The sequence below is a fragment of the Andrographis paniculata genome, unplaced genomic scaffold, assembly GCF_009805555.1.
Source record: "Andrographis paniculata isolate CXL003 unplaced genomic scaffold, ASM980555v1 Contig56END, whole genome shotgun sequence".
Taxonomy (NCBI): domain Eukaryota; kingdom Viridiplantae; phylum Streptophyta; class Magnoliopsida; order Lamiales; family Acanthaceae; genus Andrographis; species Andrographis paniculata.
The window spans coordinates 2125111-2153088 of NW_026137591.1; the positions used below are offsets into that span (position 1 = coordinate 2125111).

Below are 27978 nucleotides of genomic sequence, written 5' to 3' on the forward strand. Positions count from 1 at the left end.
CAAAACTAAATATCCCTTGATAATCTTCATTGTAATCTTTAGAAAAACCACGAGCTGCAAGGAGGGCTTTAAGCCTATCACTTGTAAAATTAGGCAACTTTTTAGATTTGTAAACATACTTGCAAGCAATTAAAACATCTTTTCTCTTACGAATAAGCTCTCAGGTGTTGTGAGAGAAAAAAAATGTATTTTTTTCGGAAAACGTAGAATCCAAATAGTAAAATTTAAAAAGATTTGGATAAAGAAACATACCCTAAAGAAACAAGATATTACATAAAATTTATTTAATTGAACTTCATACTCCAAGAGTGCTGGTTATTTTCTACATAAGGCATCATTTATCCCCTCATCAATATTTTCATCAGATATGTTCAGAAGACTCATTATCTTCATCAAAGTATCCTTTAAGTAAGCGTAAGATTTATATTGTTTCTACTAACAATGTTGTCATAGAGTGAAATCTCATCAAATACTACATCATGCGAGACAATAACTTGGTGGGGTTTTAGAATCCATGCATCTCTACCCTTGCCGATATGTATCATAGCCCACAAAGTTACATCTGGCTTTTGGATTAAATTTTGTTTGCTTCTTCTAATTAACCACATGAACATTGCAATCAGATCCAAAAACTCAAAAATAATTCACATCCGAGACGGTACAACAACTAGAAAGAAAGACAGACAACCCATAACTTTCTTGGAAGATACTTTGCATATATCCATGACATATAAATAGATGTCGAGTAAGCTATCTTGTACTTTACCATACCGTTCGATTGTAGGGTGTCTCGACAAGTCATTTGTTATTGAATCATATGTTCCTTGCAATAATTCATGAAATCGGCTACTAAAAATTATTTTCCATTATCAATTCATCACAAACACATAATGGACTTGGCAAACTCATTTCTTATTGCATTATTGAGCTGTACAAAGTTAGAGAAAACTTTAAATGTGAATTTTAAAAGTTAAATCCATCTATATCAAGAACATTCATCAATGAGCACCATTATTATATATCAAAACCAAAGTAACCAGTGGTTCTTGTTGCTCCAATAATATTTGCATACACCAATTTTAGTGAATCAGATGCCCTATTCAATGAATTGAAAAAAGCAAGCAAAGAGATTTTCCATATTGAGAACTCAGACATCTCATTGCGGATTCTCTTAAGAATTGACATCCCTACAAGAAGTTGCCTTGAGGAAATTTGTTGCAATAACTAAAAACCTAGAGAAAATTGCAAAAAATATCTACATTTATATTTTATTATCACTTTTGTCCTATATTTATCTCCCTGGCAAAATATATACCACATGTTTACAGAATTCGCTATTTATATCTTTTGTCCGCGCGTGACATTCACATCACGCAAGATAAATACAGAACAAAAATGATAACGAGGTATACGTGTGGAATATTTTTTTCAATTTTTCCTAAAAACCTACATGGCCTAAACGAGCATGTCAAACTGCAGACTAGCAGCTTTACTAGTCCTCTAAACATATGCATAACTACCTGATAGTACATAAAATAATTTTTCTTTTTTCTTTTTTTTTATTTTTCCAATAAATTGAATCTCGGCATTAGTGTTTCTAATATTAAAAAAATCTAGACAACATATGGACATAAAAAACATACATTCCAAAGTCAATTATCTAATAAACTGAAGCAATATTTTTTTTCAGCCCAAGAATATGATAAATATTTTCCAATAAAATATCTCAATTATTTAAATCACATTCTTTAAAGTTCTCTTCTTTAAATCACATAGTGTAATAATTTATCTATTGTCAGAAAAATGTTCTTCAAATAAAGAAAAAAACCAACATTTCTTCAAATAAAAATAAAAATAAAAATTTTCATCTATAAAGAACACTCTAATTGTGAAGAGATACTAATAAATTTGATATTGCATCCTTACAGAACTTAACCCCATTTTCTCATCAGACATTGCACTTACAAAATGTTTTTAAATTGGCCAATCCACTTAACATAAAAAATTTATCTAAAAGTATTAAGATTATAATATTTCGTATTATTTTAATAAATTACATTTATATTATTGTGATGATATATATACATGTCAAATCTTTTAATTTTCTAATATTTTATAAAGTTCAGAAAGAAAAAAAATGATACATTAATATATATATATATATATATATAGATCTATATACTAGTTGCTCTAAGCAAAGGGAAACTGGCCATTCTACTTTGAGTCCAAGAAAACAAAACAATTGGTAAAAAGAGTTGGAAGGAATTACACATTGCAGGAAATTACAATATAGAGCAGGTCTTGGCCTTTCCTCCTTTCTTCTTCTTTTGCTTTGGTGGTTGAAGAACAACTTTAATGGCAGCATCAAAAACTCCTTTCACATTCTGGAATAAAAGATTCGATGAATCGAAAAATTCTAATCGCATAGCATAGGATTGAATTTAAAAATAGTAAAGGGGAGGTGAGTTGCATTGCATTGTGTACCTCTTGTGTTTTTGCACTGCATTCAATGTAAGAAGGGGCGTCGATCTGTTTTCGCAGTTCCTCGCCCTGTAGTTCAGTTATCGTATTAATAAGAGATGGTTGAGAGACGAAGAAAAAAGAAAAACTCGGACGTAGATTGTGGAATGTCTTCTGACCTGTGCTGTAGTGATCGGCACAGACCCTGGATGATCTTCAAAGAACTGCTTGTCATCCCGAAGATCTGAACTCATAAAACCATTGTAAGAAACACCGTAACTTTCGGCTTAAGAAGTGTAAATATGTGGAAACAAAAATTTAGGAAAATGAAAATACCGTGAAATTTATCAACAATGCTAAACAAAAGTTTCTATGGAAAATAACTTGTCTAGGTTAAGTCACCGCAGTAGTTGAAAAAGGTATCGATAACATATGTTTTAATAATATTGCCTTTAAACTTAGTAGCCGAGAATTAGTAATGTAACAATGGCAGTTAAAGATCATTTTGGAGTCATTGTGAACAGACACAACACAGCATGGGACATAACAAAACTTACAGGAAATTACGGCGGTGGTAACGTTGCTGAAAATTATAATTCAGCAACATAATAGACGGACAACACATGATTTACGTCAATTTAATACAAATGCTGACAACACATGACATAATTTATGCTAATACATGCAACAATTGATTTCAATACAATAAATATGATCGCATGTTTTCAAATTCCACAGCATGTACCGTATTAAATAAAAACATGTGTTGTCTGCCTATTGTGTTGGTTTTTATGTCCTGACTAGGGCGCTGATTTGCCCCATGACCATTCCGGAAAATCATACATAAAGTTTATTCAAATACCATTTCTACATGAAAATTATAATAAGTAAGCTCACTTGGATCGTCATAACCTATAATAGATACGGCAAGCTGAAATATGCAATTACCACCTAGCAAGAATAATGAACTCAAACTAATTATAACAGCCGTAGTCCTCCTACTCGTTGCACTAACTCTCTTACATTACAAGTAACTCGCTCTTTCTCTTTTTTTTTTTTTTTGATCGGAACATTACAAGTAACTCTTAATCGTTGCACTAACTCTCTTACATTACAAGTAACTCGCTCTTTCTCTTTTTTGATTTTTTTTTTTTTTTTATCGGAACATTACTAGTAACTCTTAATGGAGAGATAGGTGGACAAAGCTAATGCAACAAATCTACATACTGATTGACTAATACCAAGTGCAACTTAAGAGCTAATTTCAAATACAATGTTATTTATATTTATATCATAACCATTCAAAATTAAACTCCACAGGTTATCAACAGCAGTTTCCACGTACCACCAACACATTTAATATGCAAAGGAATTTATCAGGGAACAAAAGAAAAATTGGAACAACTATCATACCAATTTTTGTGCCAACAAGGACTATGGGTACACCCGGGGCGTAATGATTCAATTCAGGAATCCACTGCAAAAGTGAAGTCCAAGCACAAAAGACATATCAGGACAAAAAAGATTGTTGGTTAGACCACATCATCTCTACTCGATTCCTCTATTTTCTCTACATTTTACATCAAATTTTAAACTCACTCCAACCCACTCTATCTTTTCTTCTAGAAAGAATATTTTATGTATATATTATTTCTTTTAATTTATTTTAAACAATTACGCAAACTCCATTCAACTTTTATTTATTTATATATTAACACAAAATATATATACTTTTATAAATCCAAATTATGCAATATTAATATTTTTTTAAAACAATAATAAATCAAATCATTTATTTTGTTATTGTAATACACCTTGTCATAATTTTTTTTTTAAACAAAAAAAAATCATTTTACTTATTTGTTTGTCAAAAAAAATTGGCATGTTTTGTTTTCTTATCAAAAAAACATACTACTTTTTATTATACAAAGACAAAAAGTATACGCCACATTAAAACTCGTGCACAAACCAAATGAATTTATTTTTACATGACGGAGAGTATTATATTTTATAATATGAATATTTATCTTTAATTTATAATTTAAAAAATAATATAAAATATAAACAATAAATTAAAAATACAAATATACAAAATATATATACATAGGTGCCAAAAATGTTGAAAAAAAAGGATAAGGGGAACAGCAACATAAAAAAAACAATCTCACACAGCTCACGGAATCCTTACCTTCTTGGAAACATTTTCATAGCTAGCCTTGCTAATGAGAGAGAATGCAAGGATGAAAACATCAGCTCCTCGATAACTCAAGGGTCTTAATCTGTTATAGTCTTCCTGTCCTGTTCGACAAGTGAATGCATAAAATGTTAATAGACATATATAAAGACAAATTCCAGTAATATAAAGCAGCAGCATGTTTAAGTATCAAAATGGACAAATATCTTCACGTATGTGCGTATTAATTACCTGCAGTATCCCACAGGCCAAGGTTAACAGTGCTTCCATTGACAACCACATTTGCACTGAAATTATCGAATACAGTAGGAACATAATCCTGTTTCATTCACAAAAGCATATTAATATTGTCGAATAATATGCAGTATCATAAACGATAGCTTAACATCTCTAATAAGATTTAAAAAAAAAAAAAAAAAAAGACCTTCAAGTCACCAACTTATTATAATTACTAATTTTTTCCACCAAGATATGATCAATAAGAGAGTTGTTATAGCCGAGAGGCGAGTTCTTGGGAGTATGCATGTTTAACAATGAAGAATATAAGTAGAAGGCAAACACTGTCGATACTTAGAAGGTCAATACGTAAGACACTAGAGTTGTCACTGATTCCCAAATTTTTTCAATATTTCAAAACCTCTATCTAAACACGGCCTTTGTATAAATAATTTCATGATCAGATAAATCTAATATCTAACTATCAAATTTTCTCAAAGATTTCTCCTTTTTCAAGAAATTCCTCAAAAACGATGTTTAGTGATTTGTTTCAAGAAATTTGTCCTTTTCAGCAGACAAATCCCTTTTGATGATTTGTTCCAAAATTTTTACTATTCAACCTTCAAGATTCCTTGTAAAATGACACTATTTTCTCCAAAAAAAAACATAACGTTCAAACTACTATTCAAACCAAACTATATATATATATATATATAAATATCAATATATATCACCAAAAAATGTTAATCATGCCCATCACCAAGCCACAGCTAAACAAAAACAAAACAAAAAAGGACTCGTGAAATCCCTTGGTGTGGAATACATAAAAACCTGATGGCACACAAACAATTCATAGAAACCTCATATAACCCGCAACTTCATTAATATCTTATCATTATCGAAGCAAGCAGTCACTGTAACATTAGGCCTACTAGCAAAAACTCAACACTGTCAAATTCCTATGAACTTTCCACTAATCCAAAAGTATCATTCTATAAATACTTTCATTTGTACCCAATTTCTCAAAACGGTATCCTTTTCAAGAAATTACAGAAGATCTGCCACAATAAAGCATTATCCAGACGTAGGTTCAAAATCATCAATCAAATCATCTTATCCTATTCCCAAAAACGATGATGAAAAAAAAAAAAGGAATTGGAATCTGAAAGAAATTAAATGAGAAGAAGAATGGCGGACCGTCGGAAAAGTGTTGCTGGTGTAGGAAATCAAGAGACAAGTCTTCCCAACCGCACCATCCCCCACCGTCACACACTTGATGAATCTTGAAGCGCTCATTCTTCCAAATGAAAATTACTAATTCGAGATCGAAAGAATCACCCTCTTTATTCAAACCATTTCGAGATCGAAGGGGAATGCCCCCAATCTTCTTCTCCACTCTTCGAACCGATCTTCCCTAAAAGAGTCGATGCAATTGAGTAATCATACATCAACGCACACGGCTAGATAGATCAACGCCCGCAATCGATCCTGACCGACCAGATTCAATCAAACCCTAATTTTTCACTAATAGCCAAACATTGCAATAACAAGAAGATGGATCGAAAATGGAATGTCGAAATCCCGAGAGAGAAACAAAAAGGAGGTGTTTGGGTGTGAGAGAAATTTGGGTGGCCATCCATCCATGGATCCAAAAATACCTACCATGCCCGCGGAGGGAATTGCTGCAGTTGAAGCGCTCCTCCATTGAAATGCTTTCTCAAGTAAGGAATGCATTTATGTCTTTCCTACCAACGGCTCCTTAAACGGGTCGGGTCCTCATTCTTTCCTACTGTTTCAAGGTTATATATTTAATTGTTTTTAATATTATCATAATTGATTTGTATTTTAAATTAGGTAGGTGTTTCGATTATATATATTTTTTTTTCTCATAAAATATTTTAAAGAGTATTTTAGTATTAAATTTAAGTCAAAATATTTCAAATCAAATACAAATAAACATATTTTTTTATATATAATTCATATTATTTTTAATAAAATGTATTTTATTATATGTTGTTTTTTCTAGTAAAAAATAATATAAGTATACTAATGGTCACTCTGTGTTATGGACAGGAATTTGTAAAAATATTATTATTGTACAATAAAAAAAATTATAAATTTAATTCGTGAGTCTCACACTCAAAATTTTAAAAAAAAAATAAAAAAAAAATGCAACATCTCGATTTGAATGATGAAAGTCATTATAATTCGTGAGACCTACATTCATAAATTTTTTTTAATTTTGTGTATTATAGATGTATTAAAAATTAATTTATTATTTCAATACAGTAATTGGATATTTGTAAGAGAATTTTTTTTTTTTAAATAGTAGAATTTCAGACAAAATCTCCCAAAAGACCATACTCGATAAATATTTATATTTGAACTAAAATTGATATATTTTAATTATATTATGATTATTATTGATTTTTTTTCCATTTTAACTATATCAACTATTTTAAATTCAAAAAAAAATATAACAAAAAAATAAAATTTTAGATCAAAACAAAAAGGTATACGGTTGTATAAAATTATACAGGGTTGTGTGACATGGTCATATATAATTATACATTGAAATATACATGATCATGTAATAAAATAGTTATGTATAATTATATAAGGTCGTGTAACAACACAACCGTATATAATTATAAAGTTCACCTGTCGTTCTCTTTTCTTTTATTTTATTATTATTTAATTAAGTAGGATCCAAAAAACAAAAAAAAATTAAAACAAATAGAAAAAATTATGTATTTCTCCATAGTTTATTTTATTATTATTTGATTAAGTGGGACCCACAAGAAAAATAATTTTTAAGAAAATAAAAAAATATTCTGTGTCGGCCACGTTGTGACATAGAATCAACAGTAAATATATATATATATATATTAGATTTTATTTTTAATAAATATGAATTTCGATTATAAAATTTGTATTTATTACACTATTTAAGGTATATTAAAAAATTTCAAGTCCGGCATGTTCTCATAATCATAGATTAGCCCATGAGTCCATAAGTATTTTCATCACGCTTTATTCTTACTTATGTGTACTCTTCGGAGAACGTCATGGCTTTGATCTTCCATCTGTGTTTTTTCTTACATATTTTCTAAAAAATATTAATAAATTAAATATATTTATTATTTTTATATTATTTATACGATTTTTTATACTTCATTTGGAAAAAAATTATTTTTCAGCATTCTCACGGAGCAAACAAACCCCATATCTTTTGAGCATGTATTGTCTTCTCTTTGTGTATGTTCGGGGATTTGAATTTTTAGTTTGAGATTTGTATAGTAAAAAATTTGAATTTTAATATTTGTATAATATAATAATAGGTATTAATTTGATATTTGAATGTAAAAATTAATTATAATTATTATTATTATTATAAAATAAAAAATAAAATTTTGAATTTATATTTTAGAAAAAATGATAAAATAGTAAAAATTTAATAGATGGGTTATTTGGGAAAGAACTTTTTGAATATCTTTTAACTTATTAAACAGTTTTTAGCTGTCTCAACATTCAAAAAAGTAATTTTTACTTGTTTGGTAAATTAGTTTTTTGAAATAGTTTTTTACACCCAAAAAAACTAATTTCTAAAAAACAAATCTACTCAGCCGTCTTTAGAAGATCTTTTTACTTTAATTTTGTTTATTTTTTTTACCCTTAAACCTTAATTATTCATTATATATAAATATATTATTATTGCAGTATTTATTAATTAATTTTAATATGTTTTATTTATTAAATTATAATTTTTTCAAATTTAAAATAATAATAATTATTAAGTATTACATGTAAATTATTTTATTTGTAAATATATAAATCTATTAAAATTAAACTAATATTATTAATTTATTTATAAATATTTTTATTATATACATTTTACATTCGAAATAAATAAAATAGAATAAATCAATAAAAAATAATTAACATAAATAAAAATATATATAAAAAATATTTATTATTTATTATTTTACATTTTACAATTTCAATAAAAAAAATTATTTTTTAATAAAATTATTTTTCCCAAATCTAGAACATAAAAATAAATATTTTATAATATTTTTATATTTTCAATAATTAATAACATAAATTATAAAAATTTTAAATCAAAATGAACAAAATTAAATATTTTAAAAAATAACATGTAAATGTCCTTAATTGTCATTTTATAAATAAACACCAAATATCAAACCAATTTTTACTTAACATTACAAACATGTAATTAAATCAACTAGTCGAATCAACTAATTAAATTACCTAATAAATTATTGTTCAAAACATTTTTTAAAATTTACTTTAACTCATCAAATTGAAATTTTTGGCACAAGGTTTTTATACCAAAATACCCAAAATTTTATCTTATTCATCAACAATTTCATGGCAAGTAAAAGACATGAAAGAACACCAAAAATTTCCAACAAAACACAAAAAACTAATTTGGTAGTAAAAAATGACAAAAAAGTAGAGTGTTTTAGAAATTCATCAAAATCGAATTGACAAAATAATAAGGCTGCTAGGGTTCATAGGAGATTGTGGGAGCGACAAAAAATGACAAAAAAGTAGAGTGTTTTAGAAATTCATCAAAATCGAATTGACAAAATAATAAGGCTGCTAGGGTTCATAGGAAATTGTGGAAGCGATATAATTAAGGTTGAAAAAGAAGAATAAGAAAAAAATGGGCTAAAGTTGTAAAAACAAGTAATGAAATAGCATCAATTTTTTTAAAGAACTTTGATAAATTATTCACTTGTAAGTTGATCATCAGATCTTGGATTGACTCAACATCTATGGTATTGGAAAACTCACTCAAAAATCCATCCAATAACCTAAAGATCATTCAAAGTGAACAATGAATTTTAAAAAATAAAAATTATTTGCGCTCGAAATTGAATCAATAAAACAACTTTAAAAAAATTCGGATAGAAAAAAAATATTTTGTTGGGGTGCAAACCCAAGTCCCACATTAAAAGATATAAAGAAAATTTCACACTTTATAAATCTCACATGAACTCCACTAAGTATGAGGTCTTTTGGAAAAAGTCAAAAAACAAATACGTGCGGGCTTAGCCCAAAGCGGAAAATATCATACTAATTTTAGTTGGCCCAGTCCCAACAATTGTATCAGAACTTGGTTTGATGGTGAAGTGAACTAAGTGGCATTGGACATTAGTTGTGGTGGTGGATTTGCCCTCGTGACCTGCGGATGTACCTTGTGTCGAAAGTCTTCTGACATTTGGTTGGTCAGGCAACGGGTTCATTTGTGATAGACGGTACAAGGTGGACAAGGAAGACCATTTGTTGATTCTTAGTTTGAGGAGACAATTGTTGAGATGCAAACTTAAGTCACATTGAAAGATGTGAAAAAAATTTCACACCTTATAAGTCATACATGAACTCCACTAGTATGAAGTCTTTTGAAAAAAGTTCAAAAACAAATCCGTGCAGGCTCAACCTAAAGCGGACAATATCATACTAACACTACAAAAATATAGTATATCTGTAACGGAATTCCGTTCCTAAAGTTCACGTAGCTAACGTAATTTCATCTCTAATTCCGTCTCTAATATCATTAGTAACGGAAAAAGTGGATTTAACAACGAAAAAATCTTGTTACAAAATTGATATTTTTTTGTAATGTAATGTTTAGTTGGTCCAATCCCAACACAGTTAATGTGCTGACTCAACTACGAAGTAAGTATTATATCCTATGTCCGTAAAAAAAATTCCTCAAAAATCATAGTTCTAACCAAAACCAAACAAAACGAAGTCACTCCTCATATCAAGCAATAGATATCACACCTCACTTCAAATCAAAACACATCGAGCTTTAACACCAATAACATAATTGAAATAGAAATTCTCCACACAACACGTACAAAACTGTACGTATTCACATGAAATCAAAGAAATAATAAGTAAACACACAATCATATAATACATAATCGAATTTCAGGCTCAAACGTAAACACATAAGAGGTAAGATACAAAAATACAAACAACACATAAACATACTGAACAACATGGGATGTTGTGCAAATATAAGAGCATCCGCATCAATGAAATCCAATATGGGTTTCTCCCATCCATTTCTTATTTTTCACGTCATATTTTTTCTCTGTCACGTCATCGGAGAAACCCATTTCATTTTATATCCACACCAAAAGAACTTATGTATACAAATTTTAATTTTTCTTTTCTTTCGTATTATTAAATTGCCTTTTTTTTTAAAAATAATCTAAATAATAATAATTTTATCTAATATACATATTTATTAATATTTATTTATCCAATAATTTAATTTATAAATTATAACAAATATTTATTATTATTAATTATATTTAATTAAAATTTTATTGAAAAAATATATTATTTTTATAAAAAATCAAATTTTATAAAATATAAAATCATTAATATATATAATTAAAATAAAATATATAAAAATAATAAAAAACATATAATTTTTTCTTTTGTCTTGTGTCTCAATTTCAAATACAGTCCAACACCGTTGCTATGCAGAACGCGGATTCCCTTGTCATTTGACTAATTTTCTTTTTTAATGCTGCGTGGGGTTCTTTACATGAAAGAAACTCCTTCCGTTAAAAAATCTAACTAATTAATTAAAAATATATTCTTGAGATTTTTTGGACAATCGTCTTCACAAAAACTTCAATATTTTCATTGGAATAGAAAATTAAGTAATTGTCATTAATTAGAGGTGGAAAAAATACAAAAATTTTGAAATATTGTATATATCATATAAAAAAATATAAAAAATACTGAAAGTTCGGTATAGTAACAATATATAAATCTATAATTTTGTTATTTCAGTATATCCGAAAACACCGTATATTATTTGCTATTTTGGTATTTGGTATATCAATATAGTGTTATACTCCCTCCGTCTGAATTGAAATGAACCATTTGGAATTTTATAATAAATTAAAAAATAATACTCCTTCCGTCCCTTAACAATCTATCAATTTTTCCATTTTGGTCCGTCCCATAACAAAGTATCCGTTTTCTTTTTTAGTAATTGTACTATCTACCTAACATTACAAATACCCTTCTAATTTATAATATATTACACAAATGCCATTACATTTATGTCATACAATACTAATAGGATTAATTTAGTCTTTTTACCTTATTTTTACTTTACCCCAATATAATACTAGTATTCCTAAAATCCCGTGCATAAACAAAATGGATAGATAGATTGGAGACGGAGGGAGTAGTATTTTATTGATTGGTGAAAGTGTCTAAGAGTAATTTGATATGTTGGCCATGACTTTATGTATAAAGTAATTGTATGTCTAATGGTATATTTGTAATTTAAGTAAAAGTTAAGAGTATTTTGATATTAGTATATGATTATTTTTTATAAAATAGACAAATGGTACTTTTGAGTGGAACATACAAAAATAATAAAAATGTTACCTTAAATTGAGACAGATGGAGTATATATATATATCGGTCATACCGATTTTTCAGTATGGTATCACTATGATAATATATCGTACTGACCTACCCCTAATTGTAGAACTCTTTTACGCGCATTTTAAAATTTTTGGCATTATCTATTTATAATATATACTATTTCCTATGTCCCACATATTTAGAGGTGACAAAAATAAATTTTGACATTATCTATTTATAATATATACTATTTCCTATGTCCTACATACTTAGAGGTGACAAAAATAGGTATTGATCTGAAAATTCGATTCAAATTCGATACAAAAAATTGTGCTTGGGCCTCCAAAAATAGGCACGAATTTTTTCGGGCCATCCCAGACCCATGAAGGTCGGGCAATGCTTGGCCCGACCCAATTTTTTTAAATTAATATTTAATATTTAATTTATTTATGTATATAATAACTAATAAAATTGTAACAAAAATATAAATATAGCTTGATGGTAAAATATTTAAGTTGGTTTATATTTGATCAAATCGGGTTGTGCTTTGGCCTAGCTGTTTAGGCCCGGTTTTAAACCGGGCCATGCCTGTACAATATTTTTTATTTTGGTATGTCATACATACTCTACAGTATTTTTAAAATACAAAATAATTATCTATATTTTATTTAATTATATTACTCAAATAAAAAATATATATATATACATTTTTCTCATGACATTATCTGACTCTCAATTTGTTTCACTTAATATTATCCACTTAAATTTATATACTGAAAACTAAATATTGCACCATATGTAAAACGAAAGGAATATCTTTTAAAAGATGACATTGAATATATATATACATATATAAATGTATACGCTTTTCTCAAAAAATATTATATTAAATATTTAATTTTTAGAATTTTTTTTTTAAACTTACAAAACTTCTAAAAATTCTCAAAAAATATTACATTAAATATTTAATTTTTGGAAAATTTTTAAACTCACAAAACTTCTAAAAAGTCTATATAAATAAGACCTATATAACTTACAAAGAGAAAGATAATAATTATAGAAGAAGTGAAGAAAGCCTGTTGCTCTTATTACATAAATTTGTTTGTTCAACCAAAACACAAAATTGTTTGTTCAACCAAGGGTGTGTTTGTTCACGGGGTTTCGAGAAAAAATGAGTTTGAATTTGATTTTTATTTGAATTTTAAAATATGTTTGAGTTGTTATATTTCTTTTATGTGCGATTTTGGTTTGAGTTTGCTGAATTTTGATAGTATTAATTTGATTGATAATAAATATAAAAATATAAATGGGTATTAAATTCAAATTTTAAAAATTAATAATATAATATAAATTTATATTATATTTATATATATAATTTTAAAATTTTATTTTTTTATATTATAAAAAATTTATTTTCTACAAAATGAAATACATATTACGATATCCGTCCCATAACAAAGTATCCATTTTTCCATTTTAGTCCGTCTCATAACAAAGTATCAATTTCATTTTTTAGTAACTGTACTATCTACCTAACATTACAAATATCCTTACAACTTACAATATATTACACAAATACCATTACCTTTATATCACACATACTAATAAGGTTATTTTAGTCATTTCTACTTTATTCCTACTATATCCCAATATAATACTAATATTTGTAAAACTACGTATAAAAAGCAAATGAATGCTTAGTTTCGGAATGGAGGGAGTATATTATATTAAACAATAATTATTATAACGATCAAATCATTACTTTACGGGTGTGTTTGTTTGGGGATTTGGATTTTAAATTGGGACTTGAATAGTAAAAATTTTGAATTTGAATAGTTGTATGATGTGATATAAATAGGTGTTGATGTGATGTTTTGAATGTAAAATTTATTTTTAGTATAATATAAAAAATAAAAAATAGATATTTGATTTAATGTTTTCTAAAAATAAAATAAAATAAATAGTAAAAATCTAATCCAATCGTCCAAACAACCACACCCTACAAGAGTATGTGCACGGACGTCGAGGTATTTTTTTAAATAAAAAAAAAAAGTAAAAAGCTGCATGCTGCAGCACCGGTCAACGAGAGAGGGGACATGGGTGGTTTGATTTGGCATGGTAAATGCAGTAAAAAATTCTCAAAAGCACCTTGAAAAAGATATCCAAAATTTTTACTAATAATATTTTCAATATATATAGTTAATATATTCAACTCTCTCAAAAAATACTATCAAATATAAAATATTAATTTTTTTATATTAGCAACACTTATGGAAAAATAAATTATTTTTTAGTTTTATACTTTCTCCTTTTTAATACACCAGTCATGTTATATTTTTGTCCGTTTTTAAAATAATAGTCTCATTTCTATAGATGATTGCTATAAAATTATTTTTACTTTTTCATTATTATTATACAATTGTCACTATTATTTACACTAATACATTCACAAGGACAAAAAAATATTTTACTCGTACTTTTTACCAACTACCAATATAATATCAATATTTTTTAAATCCCGTATTAAATACAACTCAGACTATAATTCTGGGACGGAGAGAGTAATTGACTATATCATTTTAGCACAGAAACTATTTTCCACGTTATAGTTGAGTAGACTTGCTTGATTTGGCATTGATATGCTTGATCGGTCAACGCAATGCAAGCAAAATATAAAATTTTAAAAATATATACTCTCTCCGTCGCAAAAGATTTGTCTTGTTTTTTCATTTTCGTTCGTTTCAAAACAATTGTCTTGTTTTCTTATTTAGTAGTTATGGTTCCCACTTTATAACAAAATTATTCCTACTTTTTCATACCACCCCTAATTATTACTCTAACGTACTTTTTAAAATTTTTCAAAAAGTAAAGACATTTTAGTAATTTACATTCTACTTTATACCCACTTTCAATTAAATACTATAGACACTTTTTTTGGTAACAAAGGTGTGTTTATTTGGTGAGTAGATTTTAAATTCATTATTCATTTTATTTTTATTCTCTAAAAATATCAAATCAAACACTTATTTTTTATTTTTTATATTATATCAAAAATTAATTTCAAATTCAAAATATCAGATCAACACCTATTTATATCGCATCATACAACTATTCAAATTCAAAATATTTACTATTTAAATCACAACTCAGAATTCAAACCCCAAACAAACACACTATTGACGAGCCTACTCAACAACAACATAATAATTTTGGTGATAGAAGATTATTTCTAACAAATTTTTACGAGGGGTAAAACGGACTCCGGTTAGTGCGTTAAAATAATAAATGAGGTTAAAGTACAAAATCTAAAAACAATTTACCTAATAAAAAATATTACTCAAATTATAAATAATATTTTTACTCAAATAAAATCAGATAGATAAATAGATAGATAGATAGATAGAGATATTCATGGGAATGAATGAATGAATGAAAGCTCGCCACACAAACCGACATTGCAGCCTCATCATCATCATCGTTGATATATATATATTTAGAGAGAGAGAGAGAGAGAGAGAGAGAGAGAGAACACCAACTCCATATCTCAATTTCATTCTCAGACAACAATCAGCAGCAGCAGAAGAAGAAATTAATTGAAGAAGAAGATCGAAGAAGAAGAAGTCTGTGTGATAGTTAATTGATTAATTAATTAATGGTGCAGAGGAGACGATAGACGATGCTGTGGAGCATTTTCCAGAAGCTTACCTGCATAACCCCACCCTTGCCTTCCACTTCCACTTCCACTTCCATCCACAGGTTTCTTCAAATTGCTTGATTACTTCCTTTCTTATTTATTTAGGGTATATTTCTTTTGATAGGTTTGGCCAAATTTTGGTTTGAGTTTGGTATTAAAATAATGTAGGATGAAATGTTTTGTGAGATGAAAAAATATACTCCCTCTGTCCCGGTATCCGTTTGCTTTTTGCACATAGTTTTAGAAATATTAGTAATGTAGTAGGAATAAAGTAGAATTGACTAAAATAATATTATTAGTATTGTGTGATATAAAAGTAATGATATTTGTGTAATATATTGTAAGTTGTAAGGGTATTTGTAATGTTACGTAGATAGTACTGTTATTAAAAAAGAAAATAGATACTTTGTTGTAGGACGAACTAAAATGAAAAAATGAAAAATTTGTTATGGGACGGAAGAAATATTTTTTTTTCGGGAAACGTATAGTTCAAATAGTAGAAACCTGAATTTGGTGGCTAAAGGACAAACCCTTCTTCATTTGTGCTTTTGAATATGTGTTAATAATATACTCCCTCATCCGTCCTTCCGTCTCTAAAAGTTACATTTACCTTTTGCGTATTTGACATTAAAAATATTCTTATATATGTATATATATATTTTTAACAAATATTTTTCTATTAGTATTGTAAGATACTAATAGAAGTATTTTTGCAATTTTTTCTTAATTTGTACTATGTTTTAGTGTAAAAATTAATATTTTGGGTTGAATTGTTATTATTTTGTTTTCAAGAAAAAATGTATAAAATATATATTGTGCTAATGTATATGTATTTTATTTTTCAATAATATTTATTAAAAATTGTTCTACCAAAAAATTCCATGCGAACAAATTCATTAATATTGTTTCATTTTCATATTCTTTCTTTAAGATTTTTTAGAGTTTATTTGATTTTGGTTTCAATTAGTTTGTTTAATATTGTATTTAAATAGTATTCTAATTTTGATATTATCTCTCTCTATCTTTTTGTTAGGTAGAAAAATAATATTTTTTTATTAACAACTACATATTGAATAATATATAAATAATTAGTTTGAAATGTAAATCAAACAAACTATAAATTTTAAGTGTAATATTTTTCAGACTTGAACCAAAAAACCAAAATTATATAAAGTTTTAAAGATTATTTCTCATATAAAATAACTTTTGAGCACTTTCACTCGATAAATCTAATGTGCATCCTAAATAACTTTTTAGGGTCTGGTTTAAATAGTGATTTTTTAAGTTTTGAAATTTTAAAATATTCTATAAATACTAAAAAAGTTATTAATATAATGTAATATTAAAAAAAAATACTTTTGATAAACAATATACATAAAAACTTCAAAAATATATATGCAAAAATTACAACCATACATATATATATATATATTTATACATTTGAGAGAAGCTTAAGATTACATGCACTTTTTACTTATGTATTCAAATTCATTTTGGCATTGTTCGTTTAATTTCTCTAGAAAAGATATATAATATTTTTAAAAGTATTTTTTTTTTATCTATAATATTATTACCATATATATCTATTTTTTTATTCAAAATATCACATTGAGAAAAAGTGTGCATCAACCAAACCGTGTTTTCACAACTTCGCTACAAATATACTAAACTATTGAACACAACACTTCATAATCTAACAAAAACTCGATAAAAAAAAAAAAAAAAAACCGCGCTAGAAAATTCAAGATATACTAACCTCAATAGAAAGTCCGCCTATTCTAACATATGTGACACTTCCATGTCTAAAAGTTTCCCGGAAAGCATTCGTTATGCGACTCGGTTTAGAAGAAGGGAACGCGAGGACTTCCGATTGTCGGCGATGTCTCAATCGAGGGTAGATATAGACTGCTCGGAAAGTGAGTTACGCGCGAGAGGAATCTCCCTCGAAGGCATCGGAGACAGCTTTGTTGTAAGAATGGAGCTCAAGGATGGAACATCGGCAAAGTTAATGTTACCGAGTGGTCTTATTACATCATTCAAGCCTCGAATGTGGCACGGCGGGACAATGGAGGTGTTGCATACCTTGGTGTCTGAACCGGACCACAACGATAGCGCCAGAGCCCTCATTCACGGCGGATTGTCTTTAGCTTTAGAATGTCTTGACGAAGCCGGGATCGCGTGGTCTCCCGATTCTTGGACCCTTTGTCAAGTTAGCGGATCTCCTCGAAATTCCATACAGGCACGTTTTGATCTGTCGAGTTATCAAGAATCATTAATACCTGTATAATACGGACATGCTTACTATGTCGGATTATGTAATAATCGTATTGCGTGCAGGTCGAATTGATCGAAAGAAACGAAGAAAATGTCGAAGTGAAGCACATTGTGTCGCTCGGAAGCGATCTTTTGAACTCGGAGGTTGTAGTGATTAATCAATCAACCACGTCGCCACTCACCGTTAGGGGTTCTTCGTTATGCCATCTTGGGGTGAGCACCCCCGATGCAACCTATGCATTGGGATTAGACGGCTCGGATTTCCTCGTCCACCCACCCCTCGTATCTCGTTTTAGCCTCATCCCCGACAAAGACCCCGGAAAGACAAAAGGGTGGCCATTTAGCCAACTATTTTTCCAAAAGAATCCCGGAAACTCGACTGCTGAAGATCCTATGGAAAACTTGTGGGGTGAAGAAGAAGACGCCCACAAACATTTGACGCAAAAGCTAAGCATGATCTACAAGAGCGCTCCCCGAGCTTTCACCGTAATTGATCGGGTAAGCGAAAATGAATCGACTTCTTGTCTATATTGTTTCGGGAAAAATTGCAAATTTAGTCTTGTACTTATGATCAGTGTATGTTTCATAAGTTGTGTTTTGGTCCTATAACTTGCAAAAAATTGCTTTTTTTGTTAGATTTTTTGTAAAGTGGAGGATTAAAACTCAATTAAAAAAAAACAGACAAAACAAGAGTGATAATTAATCATAAATATATGATTAAACTTGCAATTTTCTCGATATTGTTTATATATAAAAAAAATGTTTTGTGATCGAGGAATTAATGATCTTTTTACGTGAGTGTAGGGTAGGAGGAATTCGGTGACGATGAGACGAGATGGGTTCAAAGAAGTGTATGTATTCAGCCCGGGATCGGAGCACGAATGGTACGGAAAGTATTCGTATGTTTGCATTGGACATTCAGCTCATCTTGAACCAATACTATTGAATGCTCAAAGTGAATGGAGAGGAACTACACAGCTATGGAATCCGAATTCGTAGTTCCAATTGATTTTTGCACTATTCATCAAATTTTTTTAATTTAAGATATACTACAAGGGTACTCGAAATGTCAAAATTATGCGGAGTTTATTTTTTGTAAACACCAAAAAATATATATATATATATATGTGTGTCCGCGCGCTATTTTGAGGATGTTTGGACTTTTAATGTGCGATGAGTTGATTTAAAATCAACGAGAACTTTTCATTTCGGAGAGCTATATTATTCATTGCGCAGGATTCCCAATAAAAATATATTATTCCTAATAAAGATTGAAATCAGTATTATTTATCTCGTATGATTCTTAATAAAAATATATTATTTTTTCTCATAAAATTATATCACATAAAAAAAATACAACCAAACAAGTTTAATTGTAATTGGTTGGATGCATTGTTCTGTATTATAAACATGAGAGCTGTATAAACCATAGTAAATGCTCTCCAAAATTCCAAAGTTGTGAGCTTATATATAAGAACATCACAGCTACTAAGAACATTCATGTGATCTCTTTCATCCACCCTAATAATAATAAAATATATATATATATATATATACACATATATATACGCATAAAAATGATTTATTTTATAAAATTAATTTAAATAAAAATATATCAATATATATTGTGCAAAAAATAAAAAGACACATAATAAAAAAATAAAAAATATACAAAAAAAATTAAAAAATAAAAAGTCTTGTATTTCTTTGCCCAAGAAAATTTCTAGATTTTTTTTTTCGTTTTGTTTTGTTTTAATTTTTGGATTTTGGACACGAGAAGAGAGGGTTCTCCAATATCAATGGAGTAAAACTCACCTGTGCTACTTAAAGGATTTGTTTTGAATTTTTGGATGCATATGGATTTGGTTCGAGAGTTTGAAGACAATAAAAAAATTTGGATTTTAAATAGTATTTGATGTGATATAATTTTTTTTAATATGATATTTTGAATAAAATACTAATTTTTGTGTAATATATTAAATATAAATAAATTATACCACATTAACATACAAAACCAAAATTTATATTTTTTAATAAACTTGCTACAATTGATCTACCTTCTAGTTTGCAAGTATATATGTATACATAATTAGTTTTATGATAATAACTATGAACAAATAATACATATATACTTACAATATTTATTTTCTATTTAAAATATCTTCTTCATTAAATATATATTTATATATATATATATACATCAAGACAATAAATAAATAAAACACAAGCACAACTATACACACAAGCAATTTGTATTGACGGAGACTTGAGGGACAAAAACCACAGGATGATATTTTCCTAATTGAGTGAATGAAGAAACCTCCTTAATCTCCTTCACATATATGTACAATGCAAAACAAAAAAACCCATTTCACCATTGACATTTCTCCTCAATGGCTACTGTTCTTTCACTTCTTTCTCCATCTCCAACACCTTTCTTCTCCATTACAATCTCTACTCCTGCTCTACCATTTTCCATTTCAAGAATTCAATCCCAAAACTACAATCACAATCCAGACAATCACCACATCAAATTCTCAACAAATTCATATCGAATAACCACACGAGGTAGCAGCCAGTTCATGTCCGAGGAAGAAGAAGAAGAAGAAGAAGATGACGAAAGTTGCAGCTTCGATGAAGCTGTTATGCTTTTCAACATGAGGGAATACTACAAATGCCATGATGTTCTTGAAGCTCTATGGAACAAGTCCCCGGAGCCAACGCGCACCCTTGTTCACGCCATCCTGCAAGTTGCAGTTGGCTTGCACCACCTCTTTAATCAGGTAAGCTAGTTTAGTACATCATGGAAACTCCCAAGTGATCGATATCAGCTGTAAGAACATTGAAAAAAAAATTAAAAATGTCGAATTGAATGGACAGAATCACAAGGGGGCAATGATGCAGCTGGGAGAAGGGCTTTGTAAGTTGAGAAAAATGAATTTCGAGGGAGGGCCATTTCATCGGTTCGAGAAAGAGATTTCATCAATCTTGGAATTCATTTACCATACACAATTAGAGCAAGCTGCCTGTGAGTTAGTTACCTCTTTTTCTTTCCTTTTTCAAACTTTCAGCACAATGACTCAACTGCTTAGGGTGCTAATGTACCGAAAATATTCGGAAAAACAAGATATGGTAATAGTACACATAACGCATGTCATCATACAAATGATAACAATATATGAAAATAGTTTATAGAGAACATGACCTCAACATATCGTATATTAACATAACACAATAATACATAATATTAACTAATAGCGCATAATAACGATATACATAACACGTGTTTTTGAGGCCATTACAATGGGTTGATTAGGGCTAATCAACATAAACACTTAATCATTCCCTCTATTTTATATACTATCATCTTCTTTAAGGTTCCGTCTTGTTAGATGGATTTGATTTTAAAATCCGTCATTTGGTTACATGAGTATCATTGTCAAACGGAACTAATGAATTAATATGATGAAATCGTTTAAAAGACATCTAACCTAAACCCCTCAAACCAAACGAGGTCTATGATCATTGCTGTCCTAAACTCACACGGCTCGGTTCATCCCTACATGGCTGGTTACAGTCTAAAGATTATAATTTAGTCCAATGACTTCTAGTTCTATATAAGTATTACACATATTCATAGACTCCTCTGAATCAAATTCATGGAGTTGAATGAATACAATTAACTCTAATGTTACTTTTTTGAGACATGTATGACCAATGTTAATCCAAAGTTTTATGAGACATGTATGACCAATGTGAAGAAGGATATGTAAAAAATCAATGACTATTAATATGTATACTTTCAAAAACATTGGCACTATTCATCGACTTTTTACTATTGTCAAAAAATTTTAAAACTTCAAAACTTTCGAAACCTCTATCTAAACCCAACACTCTAATTTCGCAGGCACGGAAGAACACTGCATAGCAATGGATGGATCAGAGAGATCGTACCAACTACTTGGAGGTTATGCGGCCGGAGAGCGGATCTATCATTTAGAACTTGATAACAGATGGAATGCACATATTGTATTCTGTCCCGACAAGTACGAGGGCACAGGCACCGAACCGCCGAGCATAAAGATACCAGTCCTTGAAGCTTCTGAACAACATATATTAAACTTAGAATACCATTAGTTAAGATATGGGATAATTTTTATTCTTCCTCAACATATATTTATCAAAATAAAATTAAAAATCTTCATTATTAAATGATATATGACCAATCAATATATATGCAGATATAAATGGTAAAATTTAGTCCAAAATTGAACATGTCGTGGAGATGAACATGTATGAGAATTAAGGAGTTTTGCATGTGAAAACTAGAGAGGCCTAATAAATTGAAAATTTTTAAATCAGAAGAAAGAAGTGGTGTTGCTATCTACAGGCCAGCAAATTGATCTTATGTATTCATAGTAGTCTCTTCCATAGCAGCTCTCATCTTGTGTATCCTATGCATGAAAACCAGAGAGGCCTAATAAATTGAAATTTTAAAATCTGAAGAAAGAAGTCTTGGTTGCTGTCTGCAGGGCAGCAAGTTGATCTTATGTAGTTGTAGTAGTCTCTTCCATTGCAGCTCTAATCTTGTGTATCCTATGCCCACTGAAAGAAACACAATCCTCATAATATATATATATATAAGTTAAACTTGGATAAGAAAATGAAAAACAAGCTAAAGTTTATTGAATTGACAGGCTTCCATATCTAAAATTGAATGTACTGTTATAATCATGAAATTAAAAATTAGAAACATGGAACCAAACATAATAAGCAATAAATAAATTACTTTTAGTCGAGAATATAAGTAAGAGAAAACTAAAATTATAGATCTTTATAAGTGTATGAGAACATAGGAGTGGAGTCCAGGGTAATAACAAAATTATTTTTTATTTATTTATTTCTAGAACTATACATGTAGAAGAGATGACAAAAGTCGAGGGAGTTTAGAAAACAAAGACTTGTATGCACCACTTGGCAAGATCAAGAGGTATGAACGTTACCTAGCTTTCTTTTGGCCATGAAGTCAAAGATCTGTCTCAAGTTAGTTTCTCGATCGATAGTAAAAATAGAAGAACTGAAGAAGTATCTGATAATCTAGTTAAGGAAAAATACAAGACTATAAAAGAATAGATAATTTTGCAGGTAAAACATTAATGCTTTGAAGTTGAGATAGATATTAAAAAGAATGTAGTCGTAATAATAATAACTATTTTCTTTGTCATGGGTAATTTATTTCAGGTAGACTGTATAGAGTCTTCAAAGGATACAAAAGTATCAAGAACTATACATCCCAATGCATCCACAAGCCATGGAAGGTTTGGTCTTATGTTTAAAAAATCTGTACTGTGAACCAAGATGCTGTACAAAAAAATGACATTCAATGAAATTAAAAATTACTTCTTTTCAATCTAGAAGTCCTGGATGAGAAAAACAAACGTAATATACACTACAATGTCATGTAACTCAGAGACAAATGAAAGTTTGCTCACCTTCCCATATAAGTAAGATTTCCCAAAAGAGCAAAAACAAACATTAGTGGGTTAAGCCCCTGTAGATGGCAAAGTGATTATCATGTCAAAGATATCAAATTCTTTGCATTTAATATTGATCATGAAGTAGACTTTGAAGAAACAATGTTTCTATGATTATCTTTTCTTAACATAAAAAAAAAAAAGGTAAACAACGCTTACTTCTGCACTTCCTCTTTTAATCTGTAGAAAACCAAAACCAAAACACATCAGGCTTTCAGAAGTTCAAAGTAAAAAATACTTGATGGTACGATATGATTTAACAAAATCTTTCAATGTCTTATTAACCACCTAGAGAAAAAAAAAAAGATCTTGTGTATGAAAACAAATGCATAGTTTTTGCTTTGGAACTAGGGACAATTTTACTGTAAGAGTAGTTATTTTTAAGTAGATTATTTTGAATTTTAATTGGAAAATGTATAAAACCTCAATTTGGTAGTTACATTTAAGCGAATTTGAGGAAAACGTCCACCCAAGTAAATGACTGTCATTCCCCAACCTAGGATTGATCCAAACCCCCTGCTTTCTGCAGTAACAACTTTATGTGCTGAAGTTCTAGTCCTCTGCAATATAAAAGATCGTCAAGGTGATTTTACGAATGAATGCAATGAAAAATGTATTTGTCACGAAAACATTCAAACATGCTTCAATTGTATAGTTAAACAAATTTGAAGGCTAACAATGAAAACACATATAATGCATCAGATAGTAGAGTTTAAAATTGTAACAATAAAAAATTGTCATAAGCCTTAAATAAACTTCACCTCTAGAAGTTTTCTTCTCACTTGCAACACAACCCCTTTTGTTGAAACATTAGAGATCATGTAATTTTTGTTACTTGTTGCTACTTTGTAGTCACAACCGCCAAGGAAAAATGTCATCAAAGAAACCTGGAGTACAAGAATGTTAAGGAGAGGTGAAAACATTAAAAGCTCTTTCTAAATTCCAATTTGAACTAGGCTTAATAGATATTATAAGGTACTCACCACGCAGAGAGTAGTCTTTATATTTGAAGGAGCAGATTGTGTTGGCCGAGTATTTTCAAGCAATGGTTCTTTACACAAATTATTCTCACCATCGCCAGTAGGAGTTTTTGAAGCTGGGAAAGACCCGAGGGTAGGCGTACGACTTACTGAAAGAGATCTTGCAGACCTGAAAAACACACGACAATGTCATAAAACAATGACTTTTGAGAAAGAAAAAAGAAATAGATTCCATGAGACCTATAGATTTATATCATTGTGTCATAAAAACATCAACAATTCACATATCAATCATGGCTCCTTCGTAACAAAAAGATCTAGTTGCATGGAAAGAAAAGATGGTCCTGGTGTATAATTCTATGTGATGGAGTGGTAACAAGTGACACCTATACATGTTAAAATCAAATTGAATTACATAATTTATAATAAAGTAGAGTTCCACTAGAGTACAATAGCCATTTTGGATTAACATACATCAAACAACATAATATGCAATTTAGGAGTAAAAGTGAGGATTGCTGACATGAAATATAGATCATTATGGTCGGAAGAACATGCTGGGAAAGGAATAGGTGAGCTTCGGACAACAGCCTTCCTCGTTATATTATTGTCATCTTGCACATCAACTCCATGACTGGTCTCTATTGTCTTTTCCACAACTTCCTTTGGCTTTTAATTCATGACAAGACAAAATATCATAAATTAACATTTGAAATGATCGTTTATGATGTGAAATTGTTCCGGTACAAGAGATGAAACTAAAATGGATACAATTATATTTTAAAAGTAAGCTGTTGAACGAACCAAGCCGTTTATGAATTTGGCTCGGTTTGAGCTTGATTGCAAACATAAACGAGTTGAGCTGAATAATATAAATAGAATCGTTTTGTTAAGGTACGAGCACCAACCTGATTCCCAAATGTTCGCTAAAATATATATATATCTATATGTATATGAAATCAGTAATAAAAATAAATAAATATAATATAATATTATATATATATGAATTAAAAAATAAAATAAATATTATACATATCCAAACAAGCTCGAATGCTTAAGAACGAACACGAATTTTGTTCGCAAACATTAACGAAAAACACAAACACTTAAAATTCTATTCGATTTTATTCTTTAACAACTCTATTTAAAAGAGAGTTTACTAGAGTGCATGCACAATCTACAATTATTCTATCATGAGAAGAAAAGTTATTAAGTTAAGTTTTTAATTTAAAGAATCAGTATATGATTCCTCTAGTTCAAACTTCAATGTATGTAGAATCTAACTGTCACATAGAACATGTTTTAATCATACGGATTCCAAATTCATTAGAGAATGCAGAAATGTAAAAATCTATCTAATTAACAAAAAAAAAAATGAGCATATAATTAAAATATTATAGTTTAAACCTCTTGATGCTTTTTCTTGGACTTGAATCGTGGATAAATGTGTTCATAGTATACAACTTGTGCAGCAAGAGTCACGGTAGTAATTGTATATAACTGCAAGCAATGACAAATTAAATGTTCATAAAGTGAATAACAAAAATCAATAAACCAAAGTTGATAGGACATTCATACCAATGCCATATAGTATTGTGTTGAAAGCTGCAAAATGAAACATGAGTTAGCACATCAAAATGTTTACTACAAAAGCAAACCGTTCAAAGGTATTTGAGTTTTCTGTATCCCGAAATAATGTAATTCTGTAAACTGAAACCCCACAAGACAAATATATTCAATTTCTTACTCATTGGTAACTCGGAATTAAATTAATGACAACATCCAATGAAAAAGAAAAAGAAAAAGAAAACCGAGTCTTCTGTTGGCATCTGACTAAACAAAGGACTTATAGATTGGATAAAGGTACCCCTAGTGCATTAAATTAAAATTGATATCATTTGGAAAAGCATACTATTATCTCAACATAGAACACTTACAGTTGCGGGTTCTAACAAGCAGCCAAAAAGATTGAAAAGATCTCTGCATAAGAAATCAAAGAGAAAGAAACAATTCAGTAAAATGCAATTAACTACCAGAGAAAAAGGCTTATACATAGAAGTAATCACTATAATATCTACATTCTAGATATTTCTATCTAGTAATCTGATAAAAGTAAAATTTAAATACTAAATAAAGTTATATTGAAAATAAACCAACATGTATCACAAAAGCATGATTGGATATGCTCATTACCCTACTATCCATGTCAGAAGAAACCAAAAAGAGAGGCTCTCGGCAGATTTCTTCTTGTAATTTGTAACAACTTGGGGAATTTCCGCTACACTCCAACAAATTACACTAATAAATCCTAGAGCATATACTAACACATCTCTTGTGTTGCAAATGCATAATCCTAAGTATTTTATTGCCCACTCGGAACAACGTGTTTCAGATGGACATCTCATTGAGTCGTCTTTCAATAATTCCGTCGCAGACAATGAAAACCACAACCTATAAAAGTAGAACCATGTGAAGAAAATGTATATCATCAATCACCATAAATCTCTTGCAAGAAACAAAAAAAAAAATTAGAGTAGACCAACCATACTACCTTAAGAACAACCAATCAAATCAATGGACAAAACGGCGGAAATTTTAACAACGTACAAGCAATGCAGAGACCTGAAGAAAACCTAAAATGGTTGCGGCGCTAATACCTACAACAAACAAATAAATCATGAGAAATTTGGAAAGTGGGACAAGAATCAGCACAGACACATTAATATCAAAGAAAATCAAATCCGAACTGATTTTTATTAAAAATATCAGAAGGCAGGCAGCAACATCTATAACCTCTCTACCCATTTGTAATAACGCTGTAATATTACAGCAAGAAAGAGAGACAACAGTGAAAATATAAATACCATCAAATAATACTTCTGTTTCAATAAAAAAAACACTATTCTGAAGCATATCTTGAGAAATTAAGCTCAAAATATATTCTAAGATCACTTAAGATTTCAAGAATCAAAATAATAAAGGAAACAAAAACAACCTGGCGAAATGAGCAGCAGAACACAACCAACAACCTTCTTTAAGTAGATTGCAAAATGTATAAACCCTGAATCGAGTCCAGATTCTTAGATCAAGGAGAAATATGGAATGTATTCTCCAAATTCAGAATACAAAAACAAACCATTTCCAAAAATCTCTACTTCTATTTGAAGAACTGTTCCGGTACAAAGAAGGAAGAAC

The 27978-nt window shown here is 29.2% G+C and overlaps 4 protein-coding genes across 6 annotated transcripts; 2 read left to right on the forward strand and 2 right to left on the reverse strand.

Moving 5' to 3' along the window:
• Positions 1–2191: 2191 nt before the first annotated feature.
• On the reverse strand, positions 2192–6591 carry LOC127256741 (rac-like GTP-binding protein ARAC11). Its single transcript, XM_051282890.1, has 7 exons — positions 6068–6591; positions 4886–4973; positions 4649–4758; positions 3874–3937; positions 2640–2704; positions 2485–2550; positions 2192–2384 (listed from the first exon to the last, which is right to left on the reverse strand). The coding sequence occupies exons 1-7, from the start codon at positions 6164–6166 to the stop codon at positions 2283–2285; spliced, it is 594 nt and encodes a 197-aa protein (XP_051138847.1). The 5' UTR covers positions 6167–6591; the 3' UTR covers positions 2192–2282.
• Positions 6592–15747: 9156 nt separating this feature from the next.
• LOC127256810 (protein NDH-DEPENDENT CYCLIC ELECTRON FLOW 5) lies at positions 15748–19484 on the forward strand. The gene is made up of 4 exons (XM_051283017.1): positions 15748–16057; positions 17805–18234; positions 18333–18767; positions 19074–19484. The coding sequence occupies exons 1-4, from the start codon at positions 15978–15980 to the stop codon at positions 19266–19268; spliced, it is 1140 nt and encodes a 379-aa protein (XP_051138974.1). The 5' UTR covers positions 15748–15977; the 3' UTR covers positions 19269–19484.
• Positions 19485–20618: 1134 nt separating this feature from the next.
• Positions 20619–22481, forward strand: LOC127256797 (uncharacterized). The gene is made up of 3 exons (XM_051282998.1): positions 20619–21052; positions 21150–21297; positions 22177–22481. Exons 1-3 carry the CDS (start codon positions 20663–20665, stop codon positions 22404–22406), a joined length of 768 nt encoding a protein of 255 aa, XP_051138955.1. The 5' UTR covers positions 20619–20662; the 3' UTR covers positions 22407–22481.
• Positions 22482–22598: 117 nt separating this feature from the next.
• On the reverse strand, positions 22599–27965 carry LOC127256795 (uncharacterized). 3 transcript variants are annotated; one of them, XM_051282996.1, is made up of 15 exons: positions 27779–27965; positions 27391–27440; positions 26977–27234; positions 26721–26763; positions 26362–26388; positions 26191–26283; positions 25307–25452; positions 24787–24952; positions 24565–24690; positions 24244–24363; positions 23963–23983; positions 23762–23820; positions 23540–23630; positions 23273–23358; positions 22599–22874 (listed from the first exon to the last, which is right to left on the reverse strand). In XM_051282996.1, exons 3-14 carry the CDS (start codon positions 27186–27188, stop codon positions 23314–23316), a joined length of 1149 nt encoding a protein of 382 aa, XP_051138953.1. In that variant the 5' UTR covers positions 27189–27234; positions 27391–27440; positions 27779–27965; the 3' UTR covers positions 22599–22874; positions 23273–23313. The 3 variants fall into 3 exon arrangements, with proteins under 3 accessions (XP_051138953.1, XP_051138952.1, XP_051138954.1); XM_051282995.1 differs by having other exon boundaries at positions 27335–27440; XM_051282997.1 differs by lacking the exon at positions 27391–27440.
• Positions 27966–27978: the final 13 nt, after the last annotated feature.

Bases quoted from the DNA above. Each gene is read 5' to 3' on its own strand.
- LOC127256741 (XM_051282890.1), bottom strand. From the start codon at position 6,166: ATGAGCGCTTCAAGATTCATCAAGTGTGTGACGGTGGGGGATGGTGCG. The intron at 2,705-3,873 runs GTATGATAGTTG...TTATGAGTTCAG, and splicing joins CCTTGTTGGCACAAAAATTG to ATCTTCGGGATGACAAGCAG. The intron at 2,385-2,484 runs GTACACAATGCA...CTTTTATTCCAG, and splicing joins GCAGTGCAAAAACACAAGAG to AATGTGAAAGGAGTTTTTGA.
- LOC127256810 (XM_051283017.1), top strand. From the start codon at position 15,978: ATGCTGTGGAGCATTTTCCAGAAGCTTACCTGCATAACCCCACCCTTG. The intron at 16,058-17,804 runs GTTTCTTCAAAT...CATGTCTAAAAG, and splicing joins ACTTCCACTTCCATCCACAG to TTTCCCGGAAAGCATTCGTT. The intron at 18,235-18,332 runs GCACGTTTTGAT...TATTGCGTGCAG, and splicing joins CTCCTCGAAATTCCATACAG to GTCGAATTGATCGAAAGAAA.
- LOC127256797 (XM_051282998.1), top strand. From the start codon at position 20,663: ATGGCTACTGTTCTTTCACTTCTTTCTCCATCTCCAACACCTTTCTTC. The intron at 21,053-21,149 runs GTAAGCTAGTTT...TTGAATGGACAG, and splicing joins TGCACCACCTCTTTAATCAG to AATCACAAGGGGGCAATGAT. The intron at 21,298-22,176 runs GTGAGTTAGTTA...CTAATTTCGCAG, and splicing joins ACAATTAGAGCAAGCTGCCT to GCACGGAAGAACACTGCATA.
- LOC127256795 (XM_051282997.1), bottom strand. From the start codon at position 27,188: ATGAGATGTCCATCTGAAACACGTTGTTCCGAGTGGGCAATAAAATAC. The intron at 23,821-23,962 runs GTAAGCGTTGTT...TGCCATCTACAG, and splicing joins TTAAAAGAGGAAGTGCAGAA to GGGCTTAACCCACTAATGTT. The intron at 23,359-23,539 runs GTATCCTTTGAA...CTAGATTATCAG, and splicing joins GTATAGTTCTTGATACTTTT to ATACTTCTTCAGTTCTTCTA.